The 21,623-nt window shown below is 42.5% G+C and overlaps 1 protein-coding gene across 6 annotated transcripts in view; it reads left to right on the forward strand.

Annotated features, from left to right (window-relative positions):
- The window catches only part of MCTP2 (multiple C2 and transmembrane domain containing 2), a 273,414-nt gene that overhangs the window by 134,086 nt on the left and 117,705 nt on the right, over positions 1-21,623 (forward strand). For 5 of the 6 annotated variants that reach the window (XM_073568759.1, XM_073568763.1, XM_073568764.1 and 2 more), the window contains 4 exons: positions 13,069-13,211; positions 13,284-13,360; positions 19,321-19,432; positions 20,657-20,695. In XM_073568759.1, the coding sequence (XP_073424860.1) occupies positions 13,069-13,211; positions 13,284-13,360; positions 19,321-19,432; positions 20,657-20,695 (371 nt within the window). The remainder of the gene's footprint in view (positions 1-13,068; positions 13,212-13,283; positions 13,361-19,320; positions 19,433-20,656; positions 20,696-21,623) is intronic. The other variant, XM_073568762.1, reaches the window with a different exon arrangement.

Below are 21,623 nucleotides of genomic sequence, written 5' to 3' on the forward strand. Positions count from 1 at the left end.
GATTCCCAACTGGATAATTCTTCCAGTCGGTACAGGTCATGTACCTTATTACGCCATTCTCCTATCGCAGGGGAGGTTTGAGACTTCCAATGTGAAGAAATCAGTTGTTTCGCCGCAGCTATTAGTAATGGAAGTAGGTCATGTTTTCTTGGCTTAAAAGTTGTAGAGGGGAGTGACAACAAAACCTCCTGAGGAGTGAAGTCTGTTGGTGTCAACCCCATATGGCGAAATGAGTCATTAATATCTCTCCAGAAAGTTGAAATGCCCGAGCAAAACCAGAAAATATGTGCAAGAGAACCTATTGCACCAGAGCATCTCCAGCACAACGGTGTATCGCTCAGACCTAGGTTGAACAAACGCTCCGGAGTTCTGTACCATCGGAAGAGAATCTTGAAAGTGTTTTCCTGTAATAGAATACGTCTAGAAAATCCATGGGAGTTGGCAAGCACCTGGCTCACTTCCTGATGAGATAGAGCTATCTTTAACTCTGTCTCCCAAGAGGTTATATAAAGAGGTTTAAGTTCTCTGGTGGTTTGATAAGATTAGCATATAGTTTAGACACCAATTTGGAGACTCGAGAACGGAGCTTGACTATAAGCTCCAGCCATAACCACTCCAGGGAATGCTTCAAATTTGCTTTAAATTTTGTTAAGATAGAGTGGACATGCTGTTTCTGCAAGAAGTCCTTAGGACGCTTTGTAGCATCTCTTGGCCAGCCATCCACTCATGGTATGTCACCCCACAGGATTTGGGAGATAGGAATGTTAGGGAGACCATCCCACAGGCCATAAACATCTGCGTATTTAGGGTTAGTCAGCCAAGGAAGGACTTTAAGTGGGATATCCCCCAGAAAAAAACAGTGAGGTAGCGTGTTCGGAATAAGTTTAAGTCTGATCGAAAGAGTATTTAGGGTTATTTCATTGCATGTCCGAGGGGGGGGGGGGAATAATAGATGACCATAGGTATAAATCTGAATCTTTTCCCATCATAGAGACCTGACAATCTTGTTGAGAATGTAGAAATTGCTGTTTAATCAAGGAAATCCATCGAGCAAGATGTATAGCCTGAGAATAGGTTTTAAAATCCGGAAGGCCAAGGCTACCGGAGCCTTTGGGTATAAAAAGTATTTTTAAAGGGGAGTCTAGCCTTTTTGCCTTTCCAAACAAAGTTAGAAACAACCTGATTAAGTGAGCAGAAGAAAGTCAGGGAGAGCTATAGGAACAATTTGCATGGTATAGTATATTTTGGGGAGAATATAAGATTTGATGATATTAACCCGGCCTATCCAGGATACATACGCCAAGTCGTATTTTTTAAGTAAGCTTATTATCTTATCTAATAAGGGCGTGAAATTGTACATAGAGGGTGGAGGGGTCTGTTAAAAATATCCCCAAATATTTTAATTTCTCTGTAGCCCATTGAAACTGGGTGTCTTTTTTTTAAATGTTGTAATGACTTCCTTTGGCGCAGAGATATTCATGGCTTCTGATTTACTTAGGTTGATTTTGAAATTAGAAACTATTCCGAATTCATTGAATATTGTAGGGATTCTACTTGCTTAGGTGCGATGGGAGACAACCAGGAGGCACGTTCCTTTAAAAGTTCATAGGGTTTATTGCTCCATAACCCATAAACCAGCACACAACATAAGAAATAGCCTTTAGCTCAGGCGAAAGCAAGCATAAATGTCCATGATTTCAGGCTCAGTCCTGGAGCCTCAGCAAACACAGGAGGCTTATCCCTCCTCACACACAGCCAATATACATAGGCCGCTCCGGGTCAGCAGCCTCCGCACGTGGTCTTCAGGAAGGTAGCACACCTTCTTCCACCTAGGCCTGCCGGGACCTTCCACATGGCCCAATCAGATCCATGCGCTCTCTCTCATGTGACCGGACCTCAGGTACCTTATATGGTCCATAACCACACCCACAGGTGATCACATGGCTATGACCTCACTAAAGGTCCTATTACACATAGCCACACATATACTTTATTATGACACTCTTAAACACACCCCTGGGTGGGTTTGTAGGTAACCAGGCGCGCCCATCTCTCTAGTTACCTGGAGACTTCTCCCTTATACATTGAAGCAACACCTCAGCAATATCTTTGCTGAACAACACAAGTCTCCATCCCAAAGCCACCCATTTTGGGATGCATAATGGCCATTCCGTATTCTGCCATTCATCCTTTCTCCTGGGACATCCACACAGCGCCCCCTAGCGGACTCAGTGGCTACTACACCACAATATATGTACTAGCCTGGGGAATGCTAGGTCAGGGTTTGCTATTAAAAGATCATCCACAAAGGCTGCGGTTTTGATTTCCGTTTGGCCTATTAAAAAACCTTTGATGGACGTATCTTGTCTGATTTTCTGAATGAGGGTTTCCATTACCAAAACGAACAGGGATGGGGAAAGCGGACATCCCTGTCTAGTTCCGTTTTTTATTTCAAAGGGATCTGAGATTCCATTTACTCCCACCCTTGCCGTAGGATCCACATAAAGTGTCATAATAGCATCGATAAAGGGAGGAGGGAAGGCGAATTTTTGGAGCGTATATGTCATATAGTGCCAGCTAATTCTGTCAAACGCTTTTTCAGCATCTGTTGACAAGATTGTAAGGAACTTCTTCTTACTCTTAGCATAGGATATGGCATGTAGGACCTTAGTAACATTGTCCTTCCCTTCTCTCCCCTGGACAAAACCCACCTGGTCAGGGTGGACTAGTTTCCCCAAAACCCCATTGATTCTAGAAGCTAAAATTTTTCCCCACAGTTTAATATCGTTTAGCAACGAAATGGGTCTATAATTGCTACAGAGGCTTTCATCCTTCCCCCTCCTTTTGGAATAATGGCAATGTAATCATCTAGAGCTTGTCGAGGCGGTGGTGTTCCAAAGAGTAAGGAGTTGAAGAGGGAGACCATGTGTGGAAGGAGGACCCCAGAGAATTTCTTATAATAGCCAGCTGGGAGGCCGTCTGGGCCTGGTGCTTTCCCATTTGACACAGCTCTCAGGGCATCTTGGATTTCATTAAATGTGATTTGGAGAAATTAGAGTAGTATATTCTCTAGTAGGGATAGTTGGAAGAGAGAGGGGGGCCAAGAATTCTTGTATATTGTCTGCCGCTTTCACACAGTCCTTCATGGAATCTGGGGGATCTAAGTTATATAGCGCTTTATAATACTGTCTGAAGGCCTCGTCAATCTCCCTAGACTCCACCACTCTTTTGTTAGTATTGATTTGAATATTTTTTATGAATGTCTTTTTTTCCTTTTTGCTTTTTGATCATTTGAGAGGTGAGTTTGCCACTTTTGTTACCATGCATGTAGAATCTATGTCTACTATACATAAAAGTCTTGGCCGTTCTCACGTTTAAAACATCCTTTAATTTATGTCTAAGGGTGGTAAGATCCTGGAGAGACTCACCTGACCTGTTTGATTTATGAAGATGTTCTGCTGTATTTATTTGATGAAGGGATTGAATCTCTCTCATTTTTTTTCACATAAGAACCCATAGAAATGAGTCCCCCCCCCCGATTACAGCTTTGTGAGCTTCCCAAATATTAGGTGTTAGTACCCCTTCAGTGATATTTTCATTGAAATATCGTGTGATGTTATCTCTGTTTCCCTACATTGTCCGGGTTGTCCAATAGCGATTCATTCAACCTCCAATTCCCCACCATATGAGGTAATGTGGTGATTTCAATAGTCATGAAAACAGGTGCATGGTCCGATATTGTTATCTCTCCTATATGAGATGATCTAATTAAGTGAAAAGCTTTTGTTTGTACGAAAAAGTAGTCTAACCGATGTTAAGAACTGTTCGGAGGGGAAAAGGTGTAATCCTTTTGTAGTGGGAAATAAAGTTCACCAGGGATAAACTAAATGTACTGATTGCAGTTTATTTAAGAATCTTTCTCAGTTTCCAAGAAATAGGGAAAGATCCACTAGAAGCATCCAGGTTTGGTTGAACTATTAGATTCCAATCACCTTCCACTATTAACATACCCTCTTGAAAAAGTTGGAGGGTGTCTAATGTTTTAATTATCCATGAAACCTGGTTCTTATTGGGGGCATATATATTTGAAAACGTCACCTTCGTGTTTGCCAAAAGACCTTTGACAAAGACGAACCTACCTTCTGGGTCACTTAGGCTGTGTGCCCACGTTGCGTTTTTGTAAGCGTTTCCGCAGCGTTTGTGCCGGCTCAGACGCTGCAGAAATGCTTACAAGATGCTTCTAATTCATTTGCATGCGTTTTGGGCATTTTGTGCCAATGCATGCGTTTTTAACCGCTCAGGAATCGCTTAGCGGCTAAAAACGCAGCATGCACATTATTTTCCGCATAGCTGAGCGTTTTTAGCCATCCCCAATGTTCCCAGAAATCGCGTGTCAAACGCGTAAAAAAACGCGCAAGAAACGCGTGTCTTTTTCCGCGCGTTTTCTTGGAAAGGGGATCCTTTTCCTGAGCGTTTAAAAAAACGCTAGCGTGGGCACATAGCCTTAAGCTATCAATAGTTGTAAAGGGGAAACCCCTTCTGAAGGCAATGCTCACCCCTTTAGATGCCGTGGAGGCACAGCTGTTCTACCATATAGGAAAAAGAGAGACATATTGGGTACTCTACCAAGTTTGGAGTTTCTTGAATGAAAGCCACTTGTGTTTTTTGTTTTTTCAGAAGTGTGATTATTTGGCTGCGCTTAGAAGGGGAATTAATACCTTTTGACATTGAGTTGCCACAGTGATCGAGCCTGAACCCTTCCAGCTAGTTATTTAAAGTGTCACCAAAGGAGTCCGTCACATCAAAATGCCTGAAATGATAACAAGTACAGATAAAAAATAAATTAACAAACTTTTAACACTAACATTCTCGCCCACTGCAGGGGGGGTGGTATAAAGCACCCAAACATGAGCAAGAGAGTCCAAGTGGTGATCTTGGATTAATCAAATGAAAACATTGTAAGGAAAATTATCAAAGATATCGATAATGTAGAAACTATAATAGTATAACAATATAGTCATATATTCAAATATTCAGAGGAACATAAGCCATTGAACCCTCAACTGAGGGTAACCATGTCTCTGGAGATCCCTTGAAGGAACCTTGAGGTAATTCCCTCCCGTTGCATACAGACACAAAATGTCCTGTTCAACATTGTCTAAATCAGATTCTAGAAGAGTCTGGAAGAGGGAAAAAGTCATTTTCGAGAGTAGGAGCCATCCAAAAATTTACAGGTCTTGACAGACCAGGTATTATAACTCTACTTGACCGAGATGGGTAACACAGAGCCAGTCCTAACGTTTTCTGGAGTCGGTCTTTTTTATTTTAGGTGACATTTGTTTTTTCTTAATAGACCACTCCTGTGGTCTTGTCAATCGAGGCAAAGACCATCCTGTATCAATCGGCATCCATGAGGGGATATCAATAGGTTCAACATTCATCTTTTCCCAGGCTGTTTCCAAATCTGACAGAGATCTTATAATTTGCCCATTATCCACATTGTTCGCTATGCCAAAAGGATACAGCCATCTATAGATCAGTCCCTTTGTTCTGAACACATTTAAGAGAGGCTTGAGGATACGTCTTTTAGCCAGGGTTGAGGGAGCTATATCTTGGAAAAGTTGGATTTGTTATTCATCATATAGAATCTTATCCTGTTCTTTAGCGCTTGCAAGGATGGTTGCGGTATCCACAAAGCTGAGGAGCTGGGTTTTAAAGCTCGATGCACTCTCTCGATAACTATCGAGTCTGCTCTTTCTTGGCCCAGCAGGTTAGCAAAAATTTCTTTAGATACTTTAACCAGTGTTTCCTTTGCATAAGATTCCAGAATGCCTCTCAATCGGATGTTCTTCCTACGACTTTGATTTTCTTGGTCTTCCGCCACCAACAGTGCCATGTTTAGTTGTTGTTAATGTTGAATGACTTGATCTCGGAGACATGATATCGCACCTACTGCTTCCCCACTGGAGGATTCCAAAACTTCCACTCTCTGACCTAACTGGTGAAGGTCTGAACGTAAGCCTGCCAATTCTTCCATAAGGGGTTTCAAGCTTTGGGCCAGTAGCTTTTTCATAAATGATCTGGAAATTGGTGTAGGGTCACCCTGATCTGAGTCGCACTCCGAATCAGCTCCACTAGAATCTGACCCATCTATATTATCCGAGGAGGCAAGTCTCTTGATGGACTTTTTGCGGTGGCCTGGAGTAGCTCCCGCTATCTTTTTTAAAAATTTATCAAGGTCTCCCTGTGTTTTATGTATTTGTTCCTCGACTGAGGATTTAGCTGTCTGTTTGCCCTGCTCTTTGCCTGTTTTTACCATGATTGAGCTTCTGATAGTGTGGCATGCAAGGATCACCACTTGGACATAAAGAAAAGAAAAACAGTAAGTTATTCATTTTGGCTAAAAATGCAGCATACTTCTTATTGTGACCAGTAGATGTCGCTCTTGTGTTGTGATGAAACAAACAGAGCAACCCCAGAATATTATCAGAACAATAAGGGAAGTTATAGTTCTGGGTTACTCATGAAAAACAGAACTGGATGTTCGCTGCCAGCAGCGTAGGCTCAAATTAAAGTCCTTATTTATGCGACTCTCCCAGCATCTTATTCAGTGACAGGAAGATTCCAATATGGCGCTTGTTGTCTTGTGTTTTTTTTTTTTTCCCCCTTAAGATGGCGCCGTACGTTTTATGGCGGAAAAAAGAAAAGGGTCGCACAGTACAGTGTCTCCTGTAGGAATGTGTCCGCAGACTCGTGGACATGTTCCAGCAGGTTCAGAAGTCTCCCACAGCACCGCTGTTGACCGCTCACCATCGCTGCATCCGTGGGTCCACGAGTCTCCCTCTCCCAGCCACACGCGCTCCCAGGCCGCGGTCAGAGACAAAGTAGTCCCGCCGCTACCAGGCAGTGCGATTAATCAAGCTCCCGCTTGCCTCTGTCGGACGTCCACGGTCGGGGTTTACTTCTAGTGGTTCAGACTTCCAGCAGCTCAGCCATACAGCCCACCTCCTCCTCCGTCACAGCACCCAGGAAAAAGATGGCGTCCCCAGGCCTCCACCAGAGCAGTCCCGGTGAAAACAAACCGGAACAGCGATTCCGGTGAGTCTGCCGCCTCTCCCCTCTCAGGGCTTCAGATGACGGGTGGTGTGGTCCTTTTTGCCAAAAAAAGTCCTGTTTTTAGTGGATTTTGTGGCCTCAGAGTAGGAGCTCAGACAAAATACGTCCTGCTCTGTTGCTGCCTAGGCCACAGACCTGCTAATTTATATTTAAAAAGTGTATTGCACCCGGGATGCTAATACATATTGGCAGGATCGGACTACAAATTTTGGCACCAGCGTCCCCCCAACATGTTTCAACGCACTAGTGGCGTCATCAGGGGATGGGACATAGGCTTAAATTATAAATATAAATTGGCAGGAATACTACATGAAATAACTGCAGACTTCTGAGACAGATAAGGGCCAAAATGTTTTATCCCCTTTCTACGGTATATTCTTTGTTTTAATGTAAATAAAAGTTAAATTTTATGGTCTTCTAGTGATGGTTCATTTGGGGTTCTCCCTAATTTAGAAAATATGATAAAAACTGTTTATAAAAACCCTGCCTGCCGGGATGTCCTCATAAGTTTGCCCAAGGTCCTGGGGACACGTGATTGTAAGAAGTGATCTCTATCCAAACCTATTCCGCAGTCTTTCTACTTTTCATGTCCTGCTGTTCCTTAGATTTCAGCTATATTTTACGTACGTGAATTCAGGAAAAATAGAAATTGGACTACCAGCAAGGACCACAAGATGGTGCTCAGAGACCTTCTATTAATCCTGCCACTGGGTGTATGGAGCTATAGGGCATTCTGCAGAAATCTAGATCTAACTGAGCCAGTGATGTGTAGCTATGTTTTCGTTAAGCTTGGGGTTACTTCGATGACCACAAGTCTATGGAAACATTTTCAGGATTGAGAGTCCTCAGTAGTTGATACCTTTTAATGACTAACTGAAAAGATGGTAACACATTGCAAGCTTTCGAGACTACTCAGGTCTCTTCATCAGGCATTGACTAATACAAAATCTGAAGTCACATATTTATGCACAATACAGCCTAGAAAAAATGCAATAGATGAGACAAGTGACGTGAAGCAGAACTATCAATATGGGAGAGGGAGAAACATAAATATAAACATTGGACCAGTTCATAGATAAGGAGTTCTGCTTCACGTCACTTGTCTCATCTATTGCATTTTTTCTGTGCTGTATTGTGCATAAACATGTGACTCTTCAGATTTTGTATTAGTTAGCCTGATGAAGAGACCTGAGTAGTCTCGAAAGCTTGCAATGTGTTACCATCTTTTCAGTTAGCCATTAAAAGGTATCAACTACTGAGGACTCTCAATCCTGAATATTTTTCTATCTACTGGCTATACATCTTTCCTGTATCACAAGTCTATGATGTTTCTTAAAGGCGTACCTGTTTTCTGATGTGAGAACTGCAGTCTGTCAATTTCCTAATGTGTTTTAACTTTATTTTGAGCATGTGCTCACTACTGTACCTGTTTCTGAAGTTTGGTGGATGTCTTTGTTTTTCTACCCAACTGTGGATCAATTTCTGTGGCGAAGAGGAGCGCCACACCTGTCCTGTGCTTCTCCCAACCATCAGGACACGTGCTTTTTGGTGCACCAGCAGTATATAAAGTCATGGATGACAGAATTAGACAGCACTTCCAATTTCTTTCTTCCTCTGCATAAAGATCAGTACTGGTCTAGAAAAATAAATGGGAAGCCAAACAGCCCATAGAAGAATGAAGTAAGAAACGGTTTAGAATAAAAAGTAAATAGGTTAAAGGAGACGAAGAGAACAGAAACCCCTTTTGCTCCACGACCATGATGTATGGACGTGAATATAACAAGGACCTGCATATAAACACTGACAAGCAAAATGGCTGATGTAAGCTCAAATTTAAATATTCAGATGGATTAGGGGTAAACCAATGTTCTATGGTGGTGAAGTCTGTGAGAATTGAGAAACTGCAAGTGCGTACGTATACTGGTCCAGATAGACCTAGCATTCACCAACCATAGGATATAGAAAGCACCGAGAAGATACAATGCAAATATTAGTACAAGTCAGTCCAAGTGGACTCGTATAATCTTGGCAGCAAAGTGTAGGTGGAAGGCCTGACATTGGTGCCCTTTAGTGGTCATAATGAGGCCTGGATAGTATGGGACCAAAGCCACAACACGCATTTTGTGCACTTCTTTTTCTAAAAGGTTATTACGGTACTTCATTCTTAAATGGGCTGTTGGGCTTCTCCTTTATTTTGCCATTTCTTGGCTTTTTGGAAGCACCTTACATGTTTGGCCTTATAGGTATTCGTGGTCTAGGAAAGCACAGTCAGTTGCTCTATTGCCCGATCATATGTGAGTTTTAAGAAGAGGAGCTGCAGTTTCTGGGGATGGGTCATAGTCTATAGGCAGCATTGGCTGGGGGATTGTATGCCCGGTTCTGTTATGAGGAGCAATGTGAGATTGCATGACATTTCCCTTGAAATGGCACTCAAGAATTGAGACTGTGCACACATCTTATTCAGGCAGATTCGACCTGAAATCCGTCTAAAAAAAAAAAAAAAAAAGTGTGTAAAAGTGCCAAAATTAACTAACATGGACGGCACATTGTTTTTACATTTCCATGCATATGTTTTTTTATTTTTATTTTTTTTAGCTTCTTTCAACCGCTTCAGCCTTCGCAAGCTGTCAATATAATGACATGGGGAGGGGGATGGGAGAAGTGGCGCTTGCTTGCCATGAATCCCCGGCTCTGCCCTTGTGCACTGATACTGCGGGTGCCCGGTGCATGTCACTTTTTTTTTTTTTTTTGTCTGCATCGGTGTGGGTGCGCTCTCATCCCTTTCTCTCCTCCTTACAGCTGCCGCTCGCTACAATTACAGGGGCTTGAGCTCACAACTATTTTCATAGGCAATAAAAAATAGATATTAAATCTCTTATCACTGTTTAAGTAGTCAATTTTTAAGTGATCACACCTCTTAAACTGCTGAATTGTGACCATTGCAATTGGTACACTGTCACAACTCCCTTGTATGATTCGGACATGCTTGCGGTCACATACCCACTAGTTTTATCTGACTTCTCGCACTTTTCTTCTATTGAGAGTCTAGTTGGCACATGACCTCTCACTCGCTCGGAGCATACAGCAGAGTCGTGGTGCTGTGCACGTTGCACGCAGTCATGATTTGGCAGTCTGCAATCTCATAGTGGCTGCAGAATCTTTATTTCAGCCTGAAAAACCCCTTTATAAAAAAACCTTAAATTTTTGTCACTCCCCATGTATTCTCTTGTGTGCGTGCTCGTCTGTGGTACTGCATCTTTATAGCTTCTTCACAGATCAAAAGGCACCATCAACATTAATTTAGCCTTATCCACCCATCTGATTCAGCACTGTGTAAAAGTGGCTACTGCAGGGGGTAATGAAGTGATGAAGAATTGAGACATCCATTTCATAGTGGAACTAAATGAGTTGGGCTTATCTCTGCGGGGAGACTTTGATGTTCAGCATTGTGCTGCGCTTTAATTCTAATCCGTTACTACTGTAAAACACCAGAAAGTTGAGCTCTGTGTTTTCCCACTGTTTCCTGCAGTATTTTTATTACTGACCCCCCCTTTTTTTTTTTTCTTTCCTCAGTAACCAGTAAATCAGAGGCTCTTTTGTGTCTACTGAGTGTTTTGCTATATTCCGTGTGTTTTTGTATTTTTTTTTTTTTTTTTTTGCTTGCAACGCAAAACACATTGTGCAGGTGGGTGCTGAGTATTACGTTATTTTGGCATGGAGACTGTATAAAAAGTAGAAATGTGCTAAATATCTCTAATTTTGTTGCCCTATTTTATGCCTAAACAAATCGAGGTGTGAGCCCTTTCTGCACTTATGAGGGTAGCCGTTCTTTGTGGCATCTTGTAAAAGCTGAAACATAAGTAAAGCCCCCGTTACACACGGCGAGATCGCTAGCGATATCGCTTAAGCGACAACGATTTTGTGACGCAACAGCGACATCGCTAGCGATCTCGCTAAGGCTAGTTTCACACTAGCATTTATGAGCGCAGCGACGGCCTGCGCACGGCCGCCGCTAAGCCCCGCCCCTGCCGCGCCTCCGCCAGTAGCTCCGCCTACCGGTGCATGACGCTGCATGCGCCCTGCGTCCCCTATCTTTATCACTGGGGGCGCAGGCCGTGCGCAGTATGCGTTTGGCGGCGCATGCGTCCTTTTCACGGTGCGCCGACCTGCGCCAAACGCAACCTGCTGCAGTTTGGTTGCGCCGGCGCACCGTCAAAAAGGCGCATGCGCATGAATCCGTCCCTTATCAGCCAATATGGAAGAGATGGTATGAACCCAGCAGAAGTCCATGAGATCTGCAGTGTGTCATTGTAGCGGGGACTTAGTAATTGCAGAAGGTGTCAAAGATGCTGGCAGGGTTGCCAACTGTCTGTAGATTCCAGACAATCCATAAAGGTACGACATTTTTTTTGTCTAACTTTTTTAAAGCGTCCATCAATTTTTGAAGCTGAGGAGAGACTGCATTGACTGTAACTATTAGTATATTACAGTTCACACTGAAGGCAGCTGGTGTCTCATGTCAGAATTATGGGCTGCAGATTTCATTATAGTTTTTTAATGTGTCTGTAAAAAAAGATTCTGTGTTTTTTGATGAGCTGTCCAGAAAAAGAAGAAATCAGATGGACAGCCCTGGATGCTGGCAGTGGAGCGATAGCCGAGAAAGTTCTCCCTGCCTTGATCTGGCTGCGCTGTAGAGTAACACGATGGCTGCTGGACCAGGGGAATGTGAATCTTTCCAAATCTCTAGTGCTCAGTGTAACGGCAACACTCTGCCGTTAAATACTCGCGTTCTCACCGTTCTGTATATATTGATTCCTAAATCTTTTTAATTAATGTTTGCAGACGTGGGCCTGCCTGGTGCCTCGTCATGGTGCCGCTCTCCTGGTGCTCGGTGATGGGCTGTCATTGATCTAATCTGTGCGCAGGCTGTGCTTCATGCCGCCGTAGCGCTGCCTCCCAATAGCAGCTAGTTGAGATGTTACTGTTTCCGACACAATATGGTGAAATGCAGCAGCTTTGAGTGTTCCTCCCCAATTATTCTCTCCAACAATTAACACCGTGCTAACCTGACACATTTCCTCGTTCTTGCTTTGTAAATCGATGCCCCTTCTTCTATTAAATCCAGACATTAATATTTTGTTTCACGCGAGGGCCGCCATTCACCCGTCAGGGAGTGTGAACATTATGTAGCTGTCAAGATGCCTGGGGATTACCCAGCATGCATTGCCTGTGAGAAAGTGACACCATGGAGGCCTACTTTTGAGATGTTTATTTTGAGAGTAAGCTGACAGGCATGAAGTCCTGATCCCAGAGTAGCAATCTCATTTAATTAAAGCCCCCTTTTTATTCCAGATTTTCCCACTGTTTCCTTTCTTCTTTTTATTTAATAAATATATCTAAGCGATTGTAAGTCCAGCTCCTAGGACACCGCATTAGGAAGCACTTGAGATGGAGTAATTAGTTTACTGTAAAGTGAAGGGGTTTTTTTTCGCTGTACTGCCTTAATAACTTTTTTTTATATATTCCTTTTAATCCTAATTATCGCATTTTAGTATAATGACTTGGGGTACAGAGCTATATAAATGCAGCTTTTTGACAGCCTACATAAACACTATTCTGAAAGTTTTTCCTTCTCCACTTTTGTCAATACATTGTGTTCAGTGCTCGTTAACGGCAATTGCATATGGTGTTTACGATTACTTTGATTTTCATTGTGATTTGCGAAAAAAACACCTATACCTCAATGATCTGCGCTGATGGATGTCTACTGGACTCTTGCTTATTACCTTGCGTACTTTTTGGTCGCTAACGTGAACAGTGCCTTAGATTGTAAATTTCACTGTACTATAAAAAATAAAATCTTGGCCGATGACTAGTGATTCATGAGACGTGTACGTCTGTGTTGACCCCTGGCCGGATGTCCTTATCTGTAATATTTCTCCATTTATTTAGGTACCAGTGATCCTTATGTAAAATTCAAACTAAATAAGAAGACCTTGTACAAAAGCAAAGTCATCTATAAAAACCTGAATCCGGTGTGGGAAGAGAAATTTGTGTTGCCTATCCAAAATCTTGAGCAGAAGCTGCATATAAAGGTGACAGTCGAGCTATGAATTGTAGCATTTCTTTTTGGACCCTTTGACTTAAAATCAGTGTTGTACTTACAGGTTTATGACCGAGACTTGACAACCGATGACTTTATGGGATCTGCATTTCTGGATCTTCAAGAGCTTGAACTAAATAAGTATGTACATTTTATCTTTAAAACATGAGTTTCATTTTTCTTTATTTATTGTGTTTTAGTTTTCAAGTGGCCAGAGATGTACCATGTCGGTGGCATCAATGGTCACGTCTCATACTCGATGCCATCTGTGCTGCACTACAATTCTTCTGTGTTGCACAAAACTACTTTGAGGAGGAAAAAATTGTGAGCTGATTATTGGGATTTTTTTTTTTATTGCAAAAGTAGCCTTGGCTCCATTTTTTTTTTTTTCCTTCAATTGGCCAACCTTTTTATGGGGAAAGGATATGAGGAGTAGTGTGTTATTACAAGAACCTGTTCATGTGCCAATAGTTGGCAAAAGTGTAAAAGGGTTTTTGGCCAGATGAAGAAAGTGTTCCCAGTGGGAGAAACAAATTGACAATCTTGTAGTTATGCTAGCCATTAAAAAGGTGACACAAATATAAATGTTACAAAGCAAGCTTTCGAGACTACTTGGGTGTCTTCATCAGGTATGGGTCAACCAATTATCTGAAGAAACACACACACAAAAAAAAATATATATCGCTCTCAAAAAAGGGAAGCACTACCAAAATTATACAATTGGTGCATTACCTATTCAGCAGTGTCCAAACAGCCAAGTTAATAAAGTAAAAAAATAGGCAGCACTCCAAATTAAATGTGAAAAATCAAGCTTGAAACGTTGCCACCTGAGGATCAGTAAAGTATCCACTTTTTTCACATTTAATTTGGAGGTGCTGCCTGTTATAATATATATATATATATATATATATATATATATATATATATATATATATATATATATATATACACACTCACTGGCCACTTTATTAGGTACACCATGCTAGTAAGGGGTTGGACCCCCTTTTGCCTTCAGAACTGCCTCAATTCTTCGTGGCAGGGATTCAACAAGGTGCTGGAAGCATTCCTCAGAGATTTTGGACCATATTGACATGATGGCATCACACAGTTGGCGCAGATTTGTCGGCTGCACATCCCTGATGCGAATCTCCCGTTCCACCACATCCCAAAGATGCTCTATTGGATTGAGATCTGGTGACTGAGGAGGCCATTTGAGTACAGTAAACTCATTGTCATGTTCAAGAAACCAATCTGAGATGATTCGAGCTTTGACATGGCGCATTATCCTGCTGAAAGTAGCCATCAGATGTTGGGTACATTGTGGTCATAAAGGGATGACATGGTCAGCAACAATACTCAGGTAGGCTGTGGCGTTGCAACGATGCTCAATTGGTACCAAGGGGCCCAAAGAGTGCCCAGAAAAAATTCCCCACACCATGACACCACCACCACCAGCCTGAACCGTTGATACAAGGCAGGATGGATCCATGCTTTCATGTTGTTTACGCCAAATTCTGACCCTACCATCCGAATGTCGCAGCAGAAATCGAGACTCATCAGACCAGGCAACGTTTTTCCAATCTTCTACTGTCCAATTTCGATGAGCTTGTGCAAATTGTAGCCTCAGTTTCCTGTTCTTAGCTGAGAGGAGTGGTACCCAGTGTGGTCTTCTGCTGCTGTAGCCCATCTGCCTCAAAGTTCGACGCACTGTGCGTTCAGAGATGCTCTTCTGCCTACCTTGGTTGTAACGGGTGGCAATTTGAGTCACTGTTGCCTTTCTATCAGCTCGAACCAGTCTGCCCATTCTCTTCTGACCTCTGGCATCAACATGGCATTTCCGGCCACAGAACTGCCGCTCACTGGATTTTTTTTCTTTTTCGGACCATTCTCTGTAAACCCTAGAGATGGTTGTGCGTGAAAATCCCAGTAGATCAGCAGTTTCTGAAATTCTCAGACCAGCCCTTCTGGCACCAACAATCATGCCACGTTCAAAGGCACTCAAATCACCTTTCTTCCCCATACTGATGCTCGGTTTGAACTGCAGGAGATTGTCTTGACCATGTCTACATGCCTAAATGCACTGAGTTGCCGCCATGTGATTGGCTGATTAGAAATTAAGTCTTAACACACAGTTGGACAGGTGTACCTAATAAAGTGGCCAGTGAGTGTGTGTGTGTGTGTGTGTGTATGTATATGTATGTGTATATATATATATATATATATATATATATATATATATATATATATATATAATTGTATGTGTATATATATTGTATGTATGTATGTGTGTATGTGTATATATATATATATATAATACACACAAAAAGAATACAGCAGCACATGTGCATGAATCTAGGCCATGTGAAAACACAGAAAAACATTACAACCATTCAATTTAGATAATAATCCTCAATTTTTCAGTGTTTTTTTATCTTACAGTAAGATGAAAATGAAGACAAAAAAACTGGTTTTAATGTTTAGTGTAAAAATCATCACAACGACGCCAGACCTATGTGAATGAGACGTTAAATGAGCACCAGTCACCTTGTATACAATTAAAGAGGACTTTTTACAATTGTTTTCATGTTTGACTAGACACATTATAGGCGAAGGGGGAAAAAATTAATTACTGACTGTGTTGGAATCCATATCACTTTTATTCCAAATAATTAAAATTACCACTATAACCACCGTACCTCATATGCAGTATATCCACTCTGCATCTTTACGTGTCGGGCATGGATACAAATACAAAACACAAATCTAGTGTTTACAGATCTACAGGTATGTATTATGATCTATTTCAATACTATATCTGATTACTAGTGAAAAGAGACCAATTTATAAGGTGTATAACTGTTTTCAAAATGATCTCAATTTACACTCTTATATATTCATCTTGCGCTTCAATGTTTCACAATACATTAGAATTTCAAATCCTCCATTTTTGCCCTTGCCCTCATATATTGAGCGAGATCGCTGATGCGTCACCGATTTTGTGACGCATCAGCGACTGGCCCCCCCGCCGGGTATCGCTGATCGTGCAGAAATGTCCTTGGCCATTTTTTGATCATTTGTCTCCCGCTGGCCAGCATGCATCGCTGCATGCATGTGGCAGCGGGAGACCAACGATCAGCGAGCTCCCAGCGCTGTAAGCAGATGCTGGGAGCTGGTATCCAAGGTAAATAGCAGGTAACTAAGCGCACGCGTAACGCGCACGCGTAACCAGGGTACACAGTGGGTAACTAAATGACGCGCGTCTTTACTGGTCCTGATCGCTGGTAAGTCTGTCTGTTTGAGAGCTCACCAGCGATCATGTAGCGACGCACCAGCGATCCTGACCAGGTTGTATCGTTGTCGGGATCGCTGTTGTCATTTAGTGTAACGGGACCCTTACCAAAACTTCTTCTAAACTTCTAAGTGTTTTGTTTTCTCCTAGAATAACTTCCTATTGATTATTCTCCAAACTTGTTAAAGCGAACCAGTTTTGGCAGATTTATGATACGGCCACCGCCTTTCAGGGCTTATCTACAGCATTCTATAGAGAATAAAAATAAGTTATATTATACTCGGCTGGGGGGTGGGTCGGTCTGATGGGTGTTGCATGTCCTGGTCTGGCGCCTCCCATCTTCTTGTGATGCTGCGCTCCTGTGCAGGTGTATTTTTCTGCGTTGAGGGCCGTGGAAAGTACTGCAGTGCGCAGGCACCGGGAAAGGTCAGAGAGGCCCAGCGCCTGCGCACTGCATGAATTTGCTCTGCCCTCAACAGGGCAGATAAACACGCCTGCGCAGGAGCGTGATGCCAGTGAGCCTGTGAAGCTAGCAGGAGGGTGGCATCGCATGAAGCTGGAAGGCACTAGACCTGGACCTTTGACACCCATCAGATCAGACCGCCCCCGGGTGAGCATAATAAGTTTTATTTTTTTTTCTCTTGCAGGTCGGATCGGGGGCTTATGTACAGCATTATAAAATGCTTTAGATAAGCCCTGAAAGGCAATGGCCGCGTCTTGTATCGGCAAAACCTGTCGACAGGTTCCCTTTAAGTTTTAAAGGGAATGTGTCAATATGACTTAAAGATCAGTTAAACAAAACCGTTTTACATGGCTAGTCCATTCCTGTTGTTGTTGAGAAATCATCGTTTGAATTGAAGTACAAATGAGGCTGTAGATCTGATGCCTCTGTTACTCCAACCCTATTTCCCACCTAGTGCCTCCTGCTTGACCTCATGTTTGACTTGGCATCTCTGCTATGTAACTTCAAGCAAAAGAGCAGTCAGCCAAGCAGGAAGGAGCGGTACTGGGTGGGGAATAGAGCTGGAGTGACAGAAGATTTAGATCTACAAATAGTTCTTCAGCCTCATTTGCATATCAATTCAAACACGGATTTCTCAGTAACTGAGGAATGGACTGACCATGTAAAGGTATTGATGAATTTGTCTTTGAAAGTGCCACTTGTGCATATAGTTTGAGGGATGAAATGCTGCTGATGGATTCCCTTTCATAGGATCACTTACATACGCTGCCCTGATTCATTAAGCATGGGATTGTGTGCTCCAATGTTGATGAAGAGTAAATGGAGCAAACTCCGTAAGAGATCTCAATTTATTTGACACTCCTTTCAGCTGTTTTCCGCTACAAGAATCTTGTCCAGTCCTATTCTGTCGTAACTCATGCCATTTATGAATTTGTTGGCCATGTTAGCCAATGCACCCTCTTGACAAAGCCCTAAAAAAGTTGATGCGGCTGTGGTAAAACTCCAAAAGATTCAAAATTTTTGCACAACTGTTAGGCCTTTTTCACATTTCAGTTTTTTTATGTCAGTCAAAATCCCCCAGAGTGTGAAAAAACGGATCCGTTTTGCCACAAACGGGGGGGAGAGAGAGATTTTATGCCGCTTCCAGAACATTATTGAGGGTTAAAATGTTTGTCAAAGCAAATCTTCCGGGCACGCGCACTTGAAAATAGTGGTCCGCCACTACAAAAAAAAACGGAGACAGGGCGCTTCCAATGCGTAGGTCTGTATGGAAAGTAGATGAGTGCACGGCAAGTGTTAGGCTCACCTGATAGGGTTGTGAGAGTCACAACACCTATAATCGCATAAAACAGCTGCAGCAGTCTGCACGAGGTCCAAGGACTTGGTACAAAGAGAAGGCTGGTAGTGCAATAAGAGACTGCGCTGCTGTGGTAGAATTCAAGGTATCTTTATTGCCAACGCGTTTCCTGAGCCAGTCCCAGCTCACTTCATCAGAGCTGGGACTGACTCAGGAAATGCGTTGGCAATAAAGATACCTTGAATTCTACCACAGCAGCGCAGTCTCTTATTGCACTACCAGCCTTCTCTTTGTACTACAAAAAAAGTTATATAGTCCGTCTGCTCAGCCCGTGAGACGCTACAATTAAAACGGATCCATCAAAAAATGGATGCAATGGACGACCATCAGTCAAAATCCGCCGCTAATGCAAGTCTGTGGGGGAAAAAAAATGGATCCGCCAAAAAAAGGGCGGATCCGTTCTTTTCTAAAACCGGCGGATTTTGACTGACGTCAAAAAATTGAAGTGTAAAAAAGGCGTTAGTGGTACAAAAAGTTGCATCCTCGCGTATCATCATTTTACTCCAGAATTCTGATAAGTGTGTGGTGATTCTGGCCCCGTAGGGTACCCTTATAGATCAGTGTTTGCTGTAATTCTTCACCATGATCCGCAACATCATATGATACAAGAAGCTCGCAGTATAGCTCTGAGAGAGGAGGTTTTCACTGATGATACATTTCTTTTCTTTCCCCATCCATTAGAGTGCTGACAGGGACTCGTGTAAATACCTTTTTGGCTCCTCATATGGTCTGCAGCTTGTGCTGTCTCTTGGACCTGAATAATGATACACTATTGGGATTTCATTATGATTGTCAATACAGCTTACCGAGCTGCAAGATGTCGGAATAATGTGAAAGTTGTTTTTTGTGCGATGATGCGTGAAATGTTCTGGTATTCCAATGTAACTGAGGCAGAAAATCCTTGCTGTTCAGATGATCAAACAACTTTCCGTGCGAAATACAGGTATTTACTGATTACTTGTTCTTCTATATATATTTATTTTTCCTTGTAGGACTACAGAAAAAGTGTTCCGGTTGGAAGATCCTAACAGCTTAGAGCAAGACATGGGTGTGATTGTGGCAGATATCAGTCTTTGCATCAGGTTGAGGGACTCGAAAAATAACGTAAGTCGTTTTCTCCTTCATTGCCGCACGTGCATAGTAAAATATTTTTGCTCACCTAAACTATCTTTTGCAGCAGAGCTCCACACACAAGCCTGTTAGAAGTGGCTCAAGATGGCCACACTTGTAGTGTAGCTGTAAAAACCCCTTCTATACATAGGCCAAGTTTCCATGATGAGTTTTTGACGCTGTGTATTTTTGCTGCACAAAAAAGTTCAACGCCTGAAATCCACTTGTCAGTTTGTCCTGTGGCTGCGCCGCACTTTATTTGCAGAATTTTCCCATAGACTTTGCATTAAATTTGGCACTCTACTAGAACTGCCTGTAATCCATATATCTCATTTTGGCAAGGCCAAATACATGGAAGTAGCGAAAATAAAGCTGCTTTATTTAAAACTAGACATGTCGAAAAGAGACAAACCGCAGTGTGAAAAACGCAACAAAAACTCATGGAAAAAAAAAACCGGAAGTAAGCTAATAGGTGTGGAAAATCTGCAACATCAAAAACTCAACCAACGTGACATAAGAATTTGGTATCTTTGCAGGTGGTCATCCTGAAAATCAACTTTTTAATAAGGTTATTTTTTTTTAAGTGGATTCCATTTATGCATGGCCTGGAATGAAAAGCAGTGTGCTACTGTACAAAATTTGTATATTAGCCCCTGCACAGAGTGGCTTGTTGTACCACAATTACCGTACACACGCACAGCACGTACATCAGGGAAGTGCAGCAAATACAGGATACATACAGTACATAGGACAAGCCCTGGGCAGAACCGTACATGTTCACATTATGTCATCACAACACTTCAATCACATAGATATCAATACCCCATACACAAAACCCCACCACCGCCAGGTCTAAAGCTGTGCCCTGATCCTGCACCCTTATTGGGGCCTTATTTGCTCCCTTGTGCACTGGCCTAGGCCCTGCAGTGATGTATTACTTCTGACAATCTAGTTTGGGAAGTCCCCATTCTTCTCTGGTCCGCTGCGTTGCTGTACAGCCTGACTTCTCCAAGCAGCCACGTGTCACAAAATTGTAATGTGGAAAAAGGAAGATCTAAATCTCTTTACGTTGACAACAATCTGCAATGAGAATGTATCCGAAGGTCCAAGCACCAGAAAAAGCTTGGAATCAAATATACGTTATGGGGATGCTGGTCTAATCATCTTCATATTCACATAAATCATTATTTTCTTACGCCCCTTATTTGTTTCTTCCAGCAGAGATGGACATCGCGGAAAAAGCTTGGTGCTTCTAAGGTAAGGTCACTTGGCTTTGTGTTGGGCATAAACTTCTGAACAAGTTCTCAATCAGATCAACAACTGATTTTTTTTTGTCTTTTTTTTTTTTTTTTTTCCCCCCCCTTCTGAGAGTCAAGGGCTGCCAATATTTTCCCCTTTGTGAATATTACATATCATGAACCCGATTGAGCACTTTGTTACAGGTTGTCCAGCTCCCAAGGCTGTGACTCTCCCCACTAATTAAAATGCAAGTGGTGAAGAAGTAACTGAGGAATGGAGTGAATGTAATGCTCAAACGCCTGCTTTATCCTTTTGCTTCTGAGTATATTAAATTTGCCAATTAAAATATTTTGTTGGCCTAACGACTTGAAACACAATTGTAGGAAGTGGAATTTTTTTTTTTTCAGTACTCTGTAGCCCAGGTTCTCCATATGTAATCTCCATACCTCAAGGACGCACACGAGGAACCTGTTTCACCCCGACTGTTCAGCATTACATGCTCCTAGCAGCGGGGCTGCTTTAAGGGGGCACTTGGGTTTAAGAAACGCTGCAGTGGATGCCTTATTGTAAATCGCCAGCAGAGGGAGGCAAATCCTAGCCATTTCCAGCCAGGAGCGCGCCTCCGTCCTGCTGAGCAAGGTTTACGGTGTATGAACGTATAGCAATTTAACTCTGTCGGATTTTCCTAGGCATTGTGGGAAATTCCTTACAAACAGTCGTGTGCTGTAGTTTATTGATTCTCCGAGTGCACTAAAACAGCAGTACATCAATAACCATCTTTAGTTAGGAAACCCTGGGCTGTAGAAGAGTACCAGCAGTTAGCAAAACAGCCCCGACTCAAGAGCGGAAAAAATGTGAGCGTGGGGAATACTGGTTTCACGGGAGAGATGAGAGGCTGCGAAAATATACAGCGAGAGAAATTATATACTTTACAGGCCTTTAATGC

Source organism: Dendrobates tinctorius, unplaced genomic scaffold, assembly GCF_039654945.1.
Source record: "Dendrobates tinctorius isolate UK_male_01 unplaced genomic scaffold, ASM3965494v1 ptg000022l, whole genome shotgun sequence".
NCBI lineage: Eukaryota > Metazoa > Chordata > Amphibia > Anura > Dendrobatidae > Dendrobates > Dendrobates tinctorius.